Genomic DNA, 14,052 nt, shown 5'->3' with positions numbered 1-14,052 from the left:
TGGGTGAGAAAAGAATCCTGCAGATGGGCAATGAATGGCTCAGATGTCATTATACTTCTACTTTTTTAGATTTGAACCTTTAACCAGCTTTATTTTGATGCATCAGGCTTTTATGTGATTTAGGAGAATATGGATCTCATAACTGAGGAGGGAAAACACCTCAGTTTTACTCAAGCCCCAAACTGAGGAAAATATGCCATTTTGGAATAGTTTTAGAATGATACTAAAACGTAAAATCAGCAAAGATGACAGGAAGCATGTAGTAGATTGCAAGTTTTGATCGTGTTGATAAATTAGAGGCCGTTGAAATTTGCTTACCAAATATGACCCACTAGGCTTTTTATGGATAATATTTACCTATGAGGAGTTTTACATGTTATTATTAATAGCATCACCCAGAATAACCGAAACCTGCAGTTGCTTATTCGATGGTAACATGTGGCATGCTGGTAAACCACAGCAGGACGTCCCAACCTTCAGCACTCTCACCATAGGCATTGTGCATCTACTGACATCATATGTCCTCACCCCCTGGAAGTTATTGACTGCGACTTGAGTGGCGTTTGCTGGCACATGCGGATGGGTGCGAGGTGCCAACTGGCATTCCCCGTAGAGATGTCTTGGTGCCAAAATGAAGGGCAGACATTTCCGTTGTTTCCTCTTCTATTCATTCCCCAGAGAGCGTCACATGTGCCTCTCATTTATTGCGATGAGTTCATGAAAAACACTGATTATTTAGAGACAGGGAGCCTGGGTTGCTGCAGACAGACGGAGTGGATTACGAAGCACGTTTTTTGAAATGGCAGATTCCTTGGTAGCAGAAATGCGGAGTCATAATTTGTAAAGAAAATGTTATTGTCTGTTCCTCATTTTTTAGGATGGTTTAACCAAGTGAAATGAAATCTTGCTCACATTTTTTGTCATGTCCGACTTTTGCCTCCAGGTTCTCCCTTGTTGCTCTTTGCCAACCGGCGGGACGTCCGGCTGGTGGATGCAGAGGTGGGGCGGACAGAGTCCACTGTAGTTGTCGGCGATCTTGAGGATGCCGCCGCAGTAGACTTTCTCTTCTCGGAGGGCCTGATATTCTGGACGGACGTCAGTGAAGAGGCCATCAAACAGACTTACTACAACCTCTCTACTAACTGTAAGATCAGTGCTTTATGGCAAGGAAATCTAGAATTTTTTTTATTTTTTTATTTATTATTTTTTTTTTTTTAAGGAATAGTTAATTTAATATTTTAAATATATCTAATATGTTTATCTAATATAATTATATTTATCATTTTTTTTTATTTAACATAATAAGCAACTAGTTATTAGTAAGAATTGGTCCTTACACTAAAGTGTTACCAAAGTCTTTTATGTTCACCAAACCTGCATTTATTTGATCAAAATACAGTGAAAACTGTAGTATTGTGATGTAATGTTACAAAAAGGCTATTACATGACTTGTTTACACAGACTTTTCTGTTTCCAAACAATTTGAAATTTTAAATTGATTCCTGTGATGGCAAAGCTGAATTTTCATGCTCAAGTCAGAATAAAAAAAAAATCCTGGATTTATTGAAATTGCATGGATATGTAATTATAAATTAAATATCCAAATTCATCAGTTAAATATATTTTAATGTTGATGGATAGACTGATAGAAAAAATTAAAAAATATATATATATGAATAATATTGGCAAATAACCACAGTGCTTCCACATATTCAAACTATGCATGTGAATGTTTACGAGATGCCGTTTGGCACAATTTTTAAGTCTTGTAGGACTTTAATATTAATTAATTCTGTGTGCAGCAGTCCTACTTTAGCACAGCCCTAATGTTGTATCATTATCTGGAGGCAGAATGAAACATTTGAGGTATGCCTAAACTGATAATACTGTTGTGGAACTGAATGGAGGCCTTGTTTTCCAGCTATGAAGGAGGCCACACTGGGCAAAGGGCAGACGGTGGTGGTATCAGGTCTGGATTCTCCCGATGGCTTAGCCTGTGACTGGCTCGGACGCAAACTCTACTGGACCGACTCTGAGACGAACCGCATCGAAGTGGCCAGCTTGGACGGCACCTCTCGTAAGGTGCTCTTCTGGCAAGATCTCGACCAGCCCAGAGCGATAGCGCTAAACCCTGCTCATAGGTCAGTCCCTTCCTCTCTGCTCTCATTTCCTCTTTCTCTCATCCCCATCGTCCATTCAGTGGGTGGTCTCCGCATGCGTCCTTTCACCCTTGACCCCCAGCGTTCATTAATGCGTGGCCTGGTTGTTTATTTATAGGCCATTAGAACTCCCCAAAAGGGAGATTGGGATGCAACGTAGCGTTCAGGCTGTTTCCTGTTGTTGTGCGGTGTGTAGGTCCTGCATGACAAACCTTTACTCTCCTGGTGCCGTGTGTCAAGCCCGAAGTAGATTCCACTTGTGTGTCCACTCCGATTTTGCTGCTAGGTTGGCGTGTTTATATGCAACATGTAACTTGAGTTCTGAGAGATGGCTCTCACTCGCATTACTTAAGCCCTGGCTTAAATTGTACGCACGTACTTGGCTTGAGAAATGTTAGGTAATGTGAGTCACTGTCTGTGCCGTGTCTTATAGTTGTGGGATTGTAACAGTGATATCAGCAAATTACATTTTTAAGGCTTTTTTGTCTAGTTTTTATTGTGATTTATTAGATTTTAAGCAGTGCAATTCACTCCTGTCATCTGTCACATAAAACATCATCAGTAATTATAATAACAATATTATTATATTATATATATATTATATGGACTAGAAGTCGCATTTATTTAGAACCAAGAACCAAGAGAAAACATTACCGTCTACAGCCGCGAGAGGACGCTCTATGATCTATGCTGCATAGAGTGCCCTCTCGCGGCTGTAGACGGTAATGTTTTCTCTTGGTTCATTTCTCTTGGTTCATGTCAAATTAATTTTGATAAATAAGTCGCACCTGACTATAAGTCATAGGACAAGCCAAACTATGAAAAAAAGTGCGACTTATAGTCCGGAAAATACAGTATATTAATAAAGTAATACCAACAATATTGCATAGTAAAAATTGCATAGATTTTGTTTTATATTAGATCTTTATACTAAATATTTTTATATATAGTATACATATTTCTCTTTTTATACAAAATTTTTGTTAACATAATGCATGTGTGTGTGTACTGTGTATATTTATTATGTATATATAAATACACACCCATGCATGTTTCAGAAAATGTTACGTTTATATATTAAATATATTTATATTTTATATAAATTATATGAATATAAATATATGCATGTAAATATTTTCAATATATATATACACAACATAATAAATATACACAACAATACACATATTATGTAAACAAAAACGTTTAAATTGGATGCGATTTAATCATGATTAATTGTTTGACAGCATTTATACATACATATATGCATGCATACATATATATATATATATATATATATATATATATATATATATATATATAAGCAAACTGATTAGACGTATAAATTAAATATATTATATTAAATATATTGATATATTAAATTACTAAATATTTAATTAAATATACATTTCATATATATAGAATAAGTATAATGACACAATTACTAAAATAATTGCTAAATATAAAAGTTAAATATTTATTAATATATTTGTCCAATATCACATTTTGTCTGTGTGCGTGAATATGTACATACATTCACATGTTTGTGTGTATTTATGTATACACTTATGTCAATATTTAAATTTGAATATACATTAATACTATAAGGCTATTTTTCATATTTATAATAGATGTTCCTCAACCTCTCTTTTTATGTTATATGTAGAGTATGTGTGCATTTAGCATACATTCTTAAGACAATTGAACAAAAATGACCTTGATAGTCTGTCAGTCTGTTTACGGTCTTGACGGCCCGAGTTGAGGTTAAAAAAAGCTAAATGCACTGCTGCTGAACTGTGCGTTTCACATTTTTTATCATCCACCTAGTTGCGAACACAAGGATTTTAGCTCATTCTATATTTATGACACCCAAGAGCTGGGAAGTTTTTCCCCAGAATGCATTTCACTTTGTGCGGTGTATGATGAAGACATTCAAATGGAGCCAGACACTGTTCCTGGCCTGTAGCCTAAAGAAACACATCCATACCGCTTGCTTTTTTTCAAAACATTAGCTGCCTGTTTTGTGAAGTTCATTGCGTTTAGAAGAAATTTTCAGACCGAGAGATCCATTCTCCAGTTACACTGCAATCCGAAAGATAATGTCTGGCATTTTTGAGCAGACATACTTAATATAAGCTTCATGTTCTTTTATTTTCTTATTGTCACCGCCTGAGAGCTTTGAGTTGAGATTTACCATGGAGATCCAAGATCTCTGTCGGGCCCCTGCTTCAGATCACAGAAAGGGGGGCTCTGCTTTTTACAACCCCCTCAGAGTGAGAGCAACCGCATGCAGGGGCCCCTGAATTATGTTTGTCTGATCTCAAGACACGTTCATTGTTTTCACATTCTCCAAAAGAGGCTTGGGAGGAGTGAAAAGATGAATTACCATCAGATGAAAAGAATGGATCTTTTTTATTTATTGCCGTGTTAAGTTTGCTGACTCTTCTTGAATTTTAAAGTAAGACCAAAAAATACTTTTGTATTTATAGCCAGGCAAGCATGGCACATCCAAATATCTGACAAAAGTGTTTTATGTGGAGTTATATATTAAAGATGTACCTGGTATTTAATGTTTGGAGACGTTCTGCCATCTTCTGTAGACATTCCACAATCTCCTTTCTTTGGGTGGCTCCAGTTGATATTCTCTGTTGCGTGGCCAAGCGTCAGGTTTATATCTGTGAAAAACACAGACAAAAGCACAACAAACTCGCTCGCACGCACTCCAGAGATGCTGATGCTGGTTGTTTGTCTCCACTGACATCTTTGCATGAGAATTTTTCTTTAATGAGATATCTAGTTTTGGTAGCAACAGCATAAGGAGACTTAGCAAAAAAATTTGGTTATAAATATGGTAAACATGAGAGTACTACACTCTTTATGTTAGCATTAGCCTTCTGAGGAACTCCTATAATCTAGATTTTAGCAGATGTGTTTTTAAAAATGTGCTGATAATCATATAAACATGATACACGTTATTGTATAAACTAAAGTTAAAATGTAGCCATTGCGCCAACTCTCTGTGAAATTTCAAACCAAGCAACTTGCTGTTGGTCAACGCGGCAAATTCATCTGACCAACTTGAACCCGTGAGGAAATTTCACCTTTTTGAAGGCAAAAATGTGACCGTTGTAAATGTGCACCTTTTAGCCATTAAATTATACTACATAATTTATCCTATTCGTTTCCTCTAGCTTTGGTGCTTTAAAGGCTATAAATGTAAACTTTAATAGACAGCTGGTCAATTAGCAGACCACTCTGAGTTATTTTCCTTGTTACGGCATTCTGTAAAACCATTGTTCAACCGCCTCTTTGTTCTGTCAGCCATCAGATTTCGGCAGCGGTGTAATGCTAAAGTTCCTAATTGAGAAAAATGCCACACAACCGTTGGAGCCATAGGCAGGCTAATAGGATGCTTCTCAGGGGAGGAAGGGCTGGTTGAGTTTTCATGCTTGGTCTCCCTGCTGGCATGAGATTTGATAAGTGTTTCCGTTGGCGACACGCTTGCTGTCTTAGCTTGTACGCTACAAGTAATCACGGCTTCCCTGGGCGAATGCTTCCCTTTATGCATATTTTCTGTTTTCAGTTGTCTTTTTTTCTTTCTTTTTTTGGTCTTCATTTTCCATTTTTTTCTCCTTTAATTCCTAAAAGGTTTACTTTTTTGTGTTGATTGGACAGTTAGTTTAGCTGCACATTTGTAATATAATTTCTTTAGTTGCATCATTATTCCCTCACAAATAGGCTAATAGGCTATACGTGACCTACAAAACTGGCTAGACTCACACATGATGTGTTACAGCATGAACAGGGCATTGTTCTGGTTAAGGAAGGCATAAAACAACTTAACCATTGCTGATAAAGGCCGTCCATACCATTTAACAGCTCACTGAAATGTCGTCAAGATAATACCACAGTTTCTCAGTTGTGCTTAAGTTACAATACAGCATTTTAAGTAATTCCATTTTGCAAGTTTGGTGTCCCTATGGTAGTATTGGTGTTTTTAAATTAGCAGTTTACTCAAATTGTAATTATCATCATTTACTCACTCCCATCTCTTTTCTTCAGAGTTACAAAAAAGCTGCTCTGAGAAACAGAAAACAATGAATTGTGAGTTACTTGTGTGTAAATGTATACAGTGACGTGCTTCACTCTGAAACATACAGCAAATATATTTAAGCATATGAATATTTGAGATTTGAAAAGCCAAATCACAATATTGGGTTGTGTATACATTCATCTTGCGGCTCCAGTTTTATGGCTGAACAATTCCTTTTACACAGTGTTTTTATTTATTATATTTAATATTTTAAGGTTAGTACGGCTAGTTTATAATCCATTTATTTGAATGCAAATTATTGACTCCTAGTATTTCTTAAACGCATAAAAAAGTTTTTTGCCAACAAAAAAAAAGTTGTTTTAGCAAATGCTTTGGTTTGGTTGCTGTGTTGTGTTTCTCTCATACGAAGTGTTTCAAGCGAGACAGGCTCTGGCAAATATAACGCTGATATGGTTTGCTTTGAAAACAGCCTGCTCTTGAAACGTTTGTTTAGTCTAACTCCAAATCCATGTTGCCTAACCTTGAGCAGCTTCCAGTCAATGCGTAAACCGTTGCAAACATCTTCATGTCATGCTGTACTTTGTTTGCTCTTTTTACTGATTGCATGTTATACTTCTTCGAAATACGGATGTGAAAACTATATATTTTCAACATCTAGTCAGAGGGTTGACTGGTTGACTAGTTTTCACTTTGTTTTCTCTGGGATAATGGAAACCAGCTGACTGACGCCTGTTTTTTTTCTTCCCAGGTACATGTATTGGACTGACTGGGGGGAGGAGCCGAGAATAGAAAGGGCGGGAATGGACGGCAGCAGTCGGCAAATCATTGTCCAGAAGCAAATCTACTGGCCCAATGGACTGACCATTGACCTCGAGGAGCAGAAGCTCTACTGGGCGGATGCCAAGCTCAGCTTCATCCACAGGGCCAACTTGGACGGAACAGCTCGGTCAGTTTCCTCATTCTTTCACACTTATTCTCAATCCATCTCCTTGTATTTCTTTCCCTTTCCCATCCGGATTGAAACCAAATGGTATGGAGTCTGTGGCCCAATCCAAACACTCCCTGCACGTAGGCCAGGTTTGAAACCCCCTCCCTACTTCCGCCCACTCTTAACTTGAGTTGACCTCCGTGCCATATACCACTGTAACCCGATCCCGCCTGGCATTATGGGTATGATTCGGGCCCCAAAGCCAAAGGGTTACATTTCCTTTTGTGTGTGTAGGATTTCGTAGCAACTTCAATAAAGAAAGGTATGTCGGACCCTCTGCTATGTTAAGATATGCATTGCTAGTCGATCTACAGGAGTCGTATGGTCTGGTTAGGCCTGTAGTCCAGCAGACGTCATTGAAGGAGAAACATGACCTATATCTAGAGACCAAAATATCATAGAGACGTGACAATTGATTCCTTCATTGTTTTAGAGTAGAACTGAATTAAATAAAGTGTCAGTCATAGTATACCAAAAAGGCATCAGTTTAAAGTGATGTCCTTTTTTTAATTTGGTTAAAAAGAAAATGGAAATATAATTTTAATAATCATTGAGTCTTGCATTTTTTATAATGGCATACACATTCCTGTAGTTGTCAATCTGAAAAGGTTTCATTTTATTATTTATTAAATTGATTTAAAATGTTACATTTCCAGTTAAATGAATGCATTTATAACTTAAATTTTTAGAATTTCAATAAAGTGTAAATTAATATATACGTAAAAAAATTTTTTTTAATTTATTATAATATTAAAATAATAATGGTCAATCTGAAAAGTATGATTTATTAAATAAAAAAAATAGTTAATAGTTGGTTCCTTCTTTTTCAAGTCATATCCTTCAATAAAAAAAATGATTTTTTTCCTGTTCTTTGCTTGCTTCCACAAAGTTTTTCACAAAGTTTTTATGTTTACTCTTAAGTAATAATTTACTTTGCTTGGTTATACTTTGCCCACATTTGTTTTGTAACTTGAAAAACAGTGCAGAGCATTAGTGTAATTCTGTCAAAGGTCTTTTTGACTGAATCAGATGTGAGTATTAGCAGTTGTCGTACATCTTCGAATCATTAGTGTGCACTTTATTCCAGCCTCATAATGACACTTGTGGCATTAAGAAATTAATTTAAGGTTCTGCTGTCCTCACACAGAATTGGCTGACGAATAGACGCTTAAGAGGGATTCTGCCCAGTGTCACGTTATAATGTAAATTTGTTAGCGCTTTTCTTCAAACACTTACACTCGGTTGTTTTTCAAATAAAAGAGCCTGGACACCTTTGTTTAATAGCCTTTTCAGTTTGCTGGCTTCAAACATCTCCTTCACTACCAAGAGTGCGTCAAAAGCTGTGAAAAATCTGTTTGTAATTACCTTTCCAGGGTGCTGACCCCCCTCCACCACTCCACCCCCATTCCGCTGTTCGTCACCCGCTATTAAAAATCAGGAGGGTGAACAACGTGTCAAGTCTAACTCCTCCATGCAGACTCACGCACACTGACTCCCCCGACCTAACCGGGAAAATTTATCCCCTCACGACCCACTACAGCTCCGTGATTGATGAGCCACGCTTCTCCGAATAATGCGGCACTACGGTTCTGAACACTTGTTGCTTTGAACCGCTCCTGTTTATTTATGTCCGGTGGTTCAGAAGGCCACCGTTCGGCCGGACAAGCGCGCCACACGGTGGTCCGATGGACTCCGGGGGAACTTCACTTAATAAGAGCAGCTGTGCCGTTACAGAACAGGATGACTCCCTACTAACGACCGAAACAGATGCGGTCTTACTGGTCGATGACAGCCTGATTTGTTTAATTCCCCCCTCTTCTTGGAAAAGAAGTCCTACGGGCCCCCCAAAGGGAGGGGGTGGGGTGGTTCGGTTTCGCATGAGCTCCAGATTTCCTGAAGGGTCTAAAAAAGACCTCAGTCCTCAGTTGATGTTGCTGGCTTGTTGTTGTGGTCTTAAATTCCCTTTCTATACGCCTTTTGGAAAGGGTAATACCTGTAGGCCTCTTATGTCTTTGAAATTAAGACATGCAGGACAACCAGAGTCCCTAACTTACATTTGCTGGAATGAATTCCCATATAAAGAATTCCGACTGGATTCATAAAGCAAGCTGCCTTGGAATGCGTTTTCCCTGCTGAAAGACTAGACATTCCAAGCTGGTCCAGGCTGGTTTATACTCCTCAGTGCTGGTCTAACTTGTGAATTTTGGTCAACCAGAGTGGTTATAAATACATGAAACCAGCTGACTGATATATTTTATTTTGGGATTTTTTGGGAACTGATACAATTTATTTCCTTTTTTTTAAGTTTCAAAGAACATTGTTTAGTTTTTTTTTTAATAGAGCATGGCACACAGCATTTGAGTACTAAACTAAGTTCTCTTTCATGTCTTATTGCACTTAAACTGTCAAGTACACACAAGTTTTATGTTAAAACACGAATAAGTTACAAAAACGGTTATGTCTGCGACCGTTGTCGCTTGCAAAAACACAATGGCGACACCATGGGTAGAAACGTGCAGATTAAGGAGTGGTAATATTATTATAAGATCAAGATAAGACTTGGAAGAAGTCAGATTTTTACGATTTGTCACCAGTGCATCATTGCTGAATAAAACAGACCTCAAATTTTTGAGCTGTCGTGCATCATTTTAGAAAGCATCTAACATCCAAAATGCAACATATGTGGGGAGTGTATTTACATGTATGTGTTGACGCTTACAGGGAGGCTATTGTGGAGGGGTCCCTCACTCACCCATTCGCCCTCACTCTTTATGAAAAGACACTCTACTGGACAGACTGGCAGACCCGATCCATCCATGCCTGCAACAAATATACTGGAGAGAAACGGAGAGAAATTCTCAGCGGCATTTACTCGCCGATGGACATCCAGGTGCTGGGCCAAGAGCGGCAGCCCAACAGTAAGTGTACTCACCTCAGGAACTCACAACACTAGATGATAGATGGTTGGGTTTTTATCAAACCAGAACAAAATACACATTTTATCCCAGGACCCATGAGGTTTAAGTGCTGGCCCTAAGATTCAGACTGATTTGAAGCTCTAATGCACATCAAATTTTCATGTTAGTGAAGGATCAGTAATCTTCAATGTTGGGCTCAGGTCAGTTTCCCTCAAGAGATCCTTCACATTCCATGTTTAATTTTTTAGGTCATTCTTTCAGCACTTACTGTACTGTCTCTTTGTAAAAGTGTCGCCCTTTTGGCCCGTGAGGCAATCTGGGGATAATAGTTCTCAGGGAATGAAATTTTTCAAGTGTCCTGCATTCCACTCTGAACAAATAAACACAGTCCCTCAGTGGAGACGGGGAACAGTCCCAGCACGATCCCACCCCCACCTTAGTCTGTGTGTGTGTGTGTGTGTGTGTGTGTGAGAGAGAGTGAGAGAGTGAGAGGATGTGGGTGTGGATTGCTCCGAAACATTTAACAGCCTGCAAAGTCCCCACTAGGTAAATGTTTGTTGTGTTGGAGGTAAGATGATAAAGAAAGGATGAAGCAATCATCATGCAAACAAACAGTGAAGATGGAGACTAGTGATTTCAACCAGGGTGGTTCAAGCAGGTTCCAGTGGGCACTTGGAAAAAATGTTTTGTTTTTTTAAACTTGTATATATAATATAACACATAAAAGCAATTATAAAATATTTATAATACTGCTGATGAAATAAAAAGACAAAATAAATAAAATATAGTGAACATTGTTAACATTTTTTTTTCATGCACAGTAAGACTCTCAGTAAGACTGAATTTATTTAATCAAAAATATAGTAACAGAATAATGTGAAATATTAGTGCAGTTAAAAAGTAGCTGTTTTTATTTTAATATGTAATTCATTCCTGTGATGGAAAATATGCATTTTCAGCAGGCATTACTCCAGTCTACTTGATATTTCACAAATAATAAAATGCTTTTATTCTTATTAATGTTTGTTAAGAAAAGTTGTGTATGCTTTTATAATAATATATAAAAATTTCTATATTGTCACTTTTGATCAATTCAATGCATTCTTGGAGAATAAAATAATTAATTTCTTAAAAAACTAAAATAAAATTTTTAAAAAATAAGCCCAAAGTTTTTAATAATAGTGTAAATGTAAATTAATTTAATCCAAAAAAAAAAAAAATGTGTTGATGTGTTGTCCTCACAAATGTGCCCGTATTGGTATTTAGTGAATTTCCTCATGTGTCCTTGAGCTGTGGACCAGTTATCAGTCAGTGAGATGTGCAGACACCACATCTGTGAGCAGCATGGATAACAAGTGTTGGGTCAGGGCCGCCTATGTTTTCCTGATGGAGCAGATGCGTTTTCTGAGAGGCTGTGACGAGCAGAGCGTGACCCGGTGGAAATGGAAAAACCTGTTACAGGAAATAAAATGTTTTGCTGCCACCTGCTTTTATTCAAGGGTTGCAGTTTTGTTTAGGAACTGAGCAGTGCTTTTCTAATTTGTCGTGTCACAGGTGAGAAGGAAGTTCATGGCTATTTGGTGCGAAATAATGCATCGTTTGATCGAAATCTAAAATAAAATCGAAAATAACACGTCAAGTCAATTAAAAGTAAAGTAAAATCACATATTAGATTACATCTCCTAGACATCAGTGTTAATAAATTAAGGTCCTTGTGAGATATTCAGGTTTGCCTAAATTTAGCACAGCATAACTAAGACACAAAAAATTAACTTTAAAGTTTCCTGAGCAATAAAAGAGTAAGCTTAATGCATTCAAGCCGTGGTTATTTATATACCAGACCTGTATTTACAATATAATTTAGTGCTCTGACACATTAATCACCCTATCTGATTAACTTTCTCAAATTAAGGTAGGGATTTGGTGAAACATTCACACACTCTATAGATGACTGTGTTTTCTGGTAATTTTTTAACCAATAGGTCATTGCTCTTTGCAGTAATGTTAGGTAAACAACAGTTTTATAGCTTTTCTCTTTCCCTGTCATTGCTCCACAGTTCAAACTCCATGCAGTGAAAGAAATGGAGGCTGTTCCCACCTGTGTCTCCTCTCTCCCGTGCCGCCCTTCTATAGCTGTGCTTGTCCAACTGGGGTTAAACTCAAAGAAGATGGAAAGACTTGTCGACCAGGTAAAAAAAAAACATGGTTGAATGCTTAAAAAGCCCCAAAAGGTATATTGTAGATAGATGTACAGGCAGACAGACAGATAGATATGGCTGCTTTTCTATGAAGAGTATGGAATGGTTTTGTTACATTTGTAAATTTATTATGATGTTCTTGCTCTCGAGCGTAAAATTAGATTTTTATGAACTGTGGCCTTTCATGGGCTGGTTTTGGTATGAGGATTGGCATACTGTGCATCTATAAAACATTTGCATGCCGTCCTGCACAGAAGACCATGACAGAGACTAATGTTTGACAGATGGTGGTTCATTTGAGTATACAATTTAGTCAAAATCACTCTCCTATGATTCTGCAATCATGAATAATAATGTTTTTCCACAACAGCTGACACAATTAGCTATTTCTCTTTTTAATGATAATTTTAGTCTAGATGAAGAGCTGGTAGACCTTTGGTGGTCCCATGTCAAGGTCGCCTTTTAGGGGCTGACAGGGTCAGTCCAGTGTTTGTGTGTTTAGGTCCAGTTCAGTTTGGTTGAATTACTCAGTGGTTTGTATACATTCCCTCATCTCCAGACTCCTCAAGGAATGCCCCTTTGCTGGTTGTAAATTGGTAGTCATTATGGGGTCCTTGGAAATACCAAGGAATTTAAAAATGATATTTGCCAGGTCTGGAAAAGTCATTGCATTAGATAAAATGTTGAGCATGATCCCTTCAAATAAAAAATGTCACTTTTAATAAAAATAAGTCTTGGAAATTGATTGGTGAAAATTTTTGGGTAGTGTAGTAATTGTAGCAATGTAAATTGTGGACGACAGAAAGATTTCTGCATATTAGTATGTCCAAAAATGACTTTTCTTGTTCAAAATGCATTTGACTAATTTGAATGCAGTTGTCCTTTTTATTCTTGATGAGGACGTACATTAAGCATTAAGAGCTTCTCTAAAATCAGGCTTCCCCCCTGGCTTGCTTGAGTTTTTTTTTATTTCCCAGCCTCTCCAGAACAGACTTGACCATTGTATCTGTGCACCCAGCCTGCTAATGACAGACTGCTCTTTTATTAGGAAAAAATACATTCACCCCTTCCCAAGTTGCTCTGCCTTTCTACTTGAATTTATAACTCCTTCAGATTTGAGGCAGTGTATTCCCAGGCCAGGAAACAATGAGAAGCATTCTTCAAGCATTCATTCCAGTGGCGCAATTGAAACATGGAGCTGTCCAGTGTTGCATTAGAAGAGGACAGGGGAGGTTGTCTGGCCAAATGAAACATATTCCCATTGACCTCAGGATTAAGCAACTCTCTGGAAAAGTTTACAACTAATCAGAACAAACAATAGCCCATTGTACTGGACTTTCATTAGCTACAATGCAAGGGCACGAGTGGCTCCAGTAGGACAAAGGATTAGCATGAGCAAACGTCCACACCTCATACTTGTTTAGCTTGGATGGCTAAATTGAAGGCATTTGTTTTGGTTTAGTCAGACGTCCACTTGCTTTGATAACATGCAAGGCAGAACGAAGGACAAATTAAAACCAAAAGAAGTAGAAAAAAAGCCCAAGAAACCCTAGAGGAGCTGTTTTTTCCTCTTCTTATTGGTGTCAGCACTGATGGATGTCACTACTTATTGGGTGCCGTGGACCGCAGCTGGTGTTGTGGGTACTGGAGCGTGCTCGGTTACAAAGAGAGATTAAATAAGGACATGGTTGGACCTAATTGCTTCCACAGATTGGGTCTAGACAGATTCTGCTGTTGG

General features: G+C 37.8%; 1 protein-coding gene across 1 annotated transcript in view; it reads left to right on the top strand.

The window, feature by feature from the left end:
* Positions 1 to 14,052, top strand: part of lrp5 (low density lipoprotein receptor-related protein 5) — a 63,875-nt gene that overhangs the window by 8,894 nt on the left and 40,929 nt on the right. Inside the window, exons 2-6 of the mRNA XM_059536531.1 lie at positions 944 to 1,144; positions 1,922 to 2,141; positions 6,959 to 7,156; positions 9,920 to 10,116; positions 12,174 to 12,305. Coding sequence (XP_059392514.1) covers positions 944 to 1,144; positions 1,922 to 2,141; positions 6,959 to 7,156; positions 9,920 to 10,116; positions 12,174 to 12,305 — 948 coding nt within the window. The remainder of the gene's footprint in view (positions 1 to 943; positions 1,145 to 1,921; positions 2,142 to 6,958; positions 7,157 to 9,919; positions 10,117 to 12,173; positions 12,306 to 14,052) is intronic.

The sequence above is a fragment of the Carassius carassius genome, chromosome 43 (assembly GCF_963082965.1).
Source record: "Carassius carassius chromosome 43, fCarCar2.1, whole genome shotgun sequence".
In the NCBI taxonomy this organism is placed as follows: Eukaryota; Metazoa; Chordata; class Actinopteri; order Cypriniformes; family Cyprinidae; genus Carassius; species Carassius carassius.
Note: the sequence above shows the minus strand (reverse complement) of the source record. Positions and strands in the feature narration are given on the sequence as shown.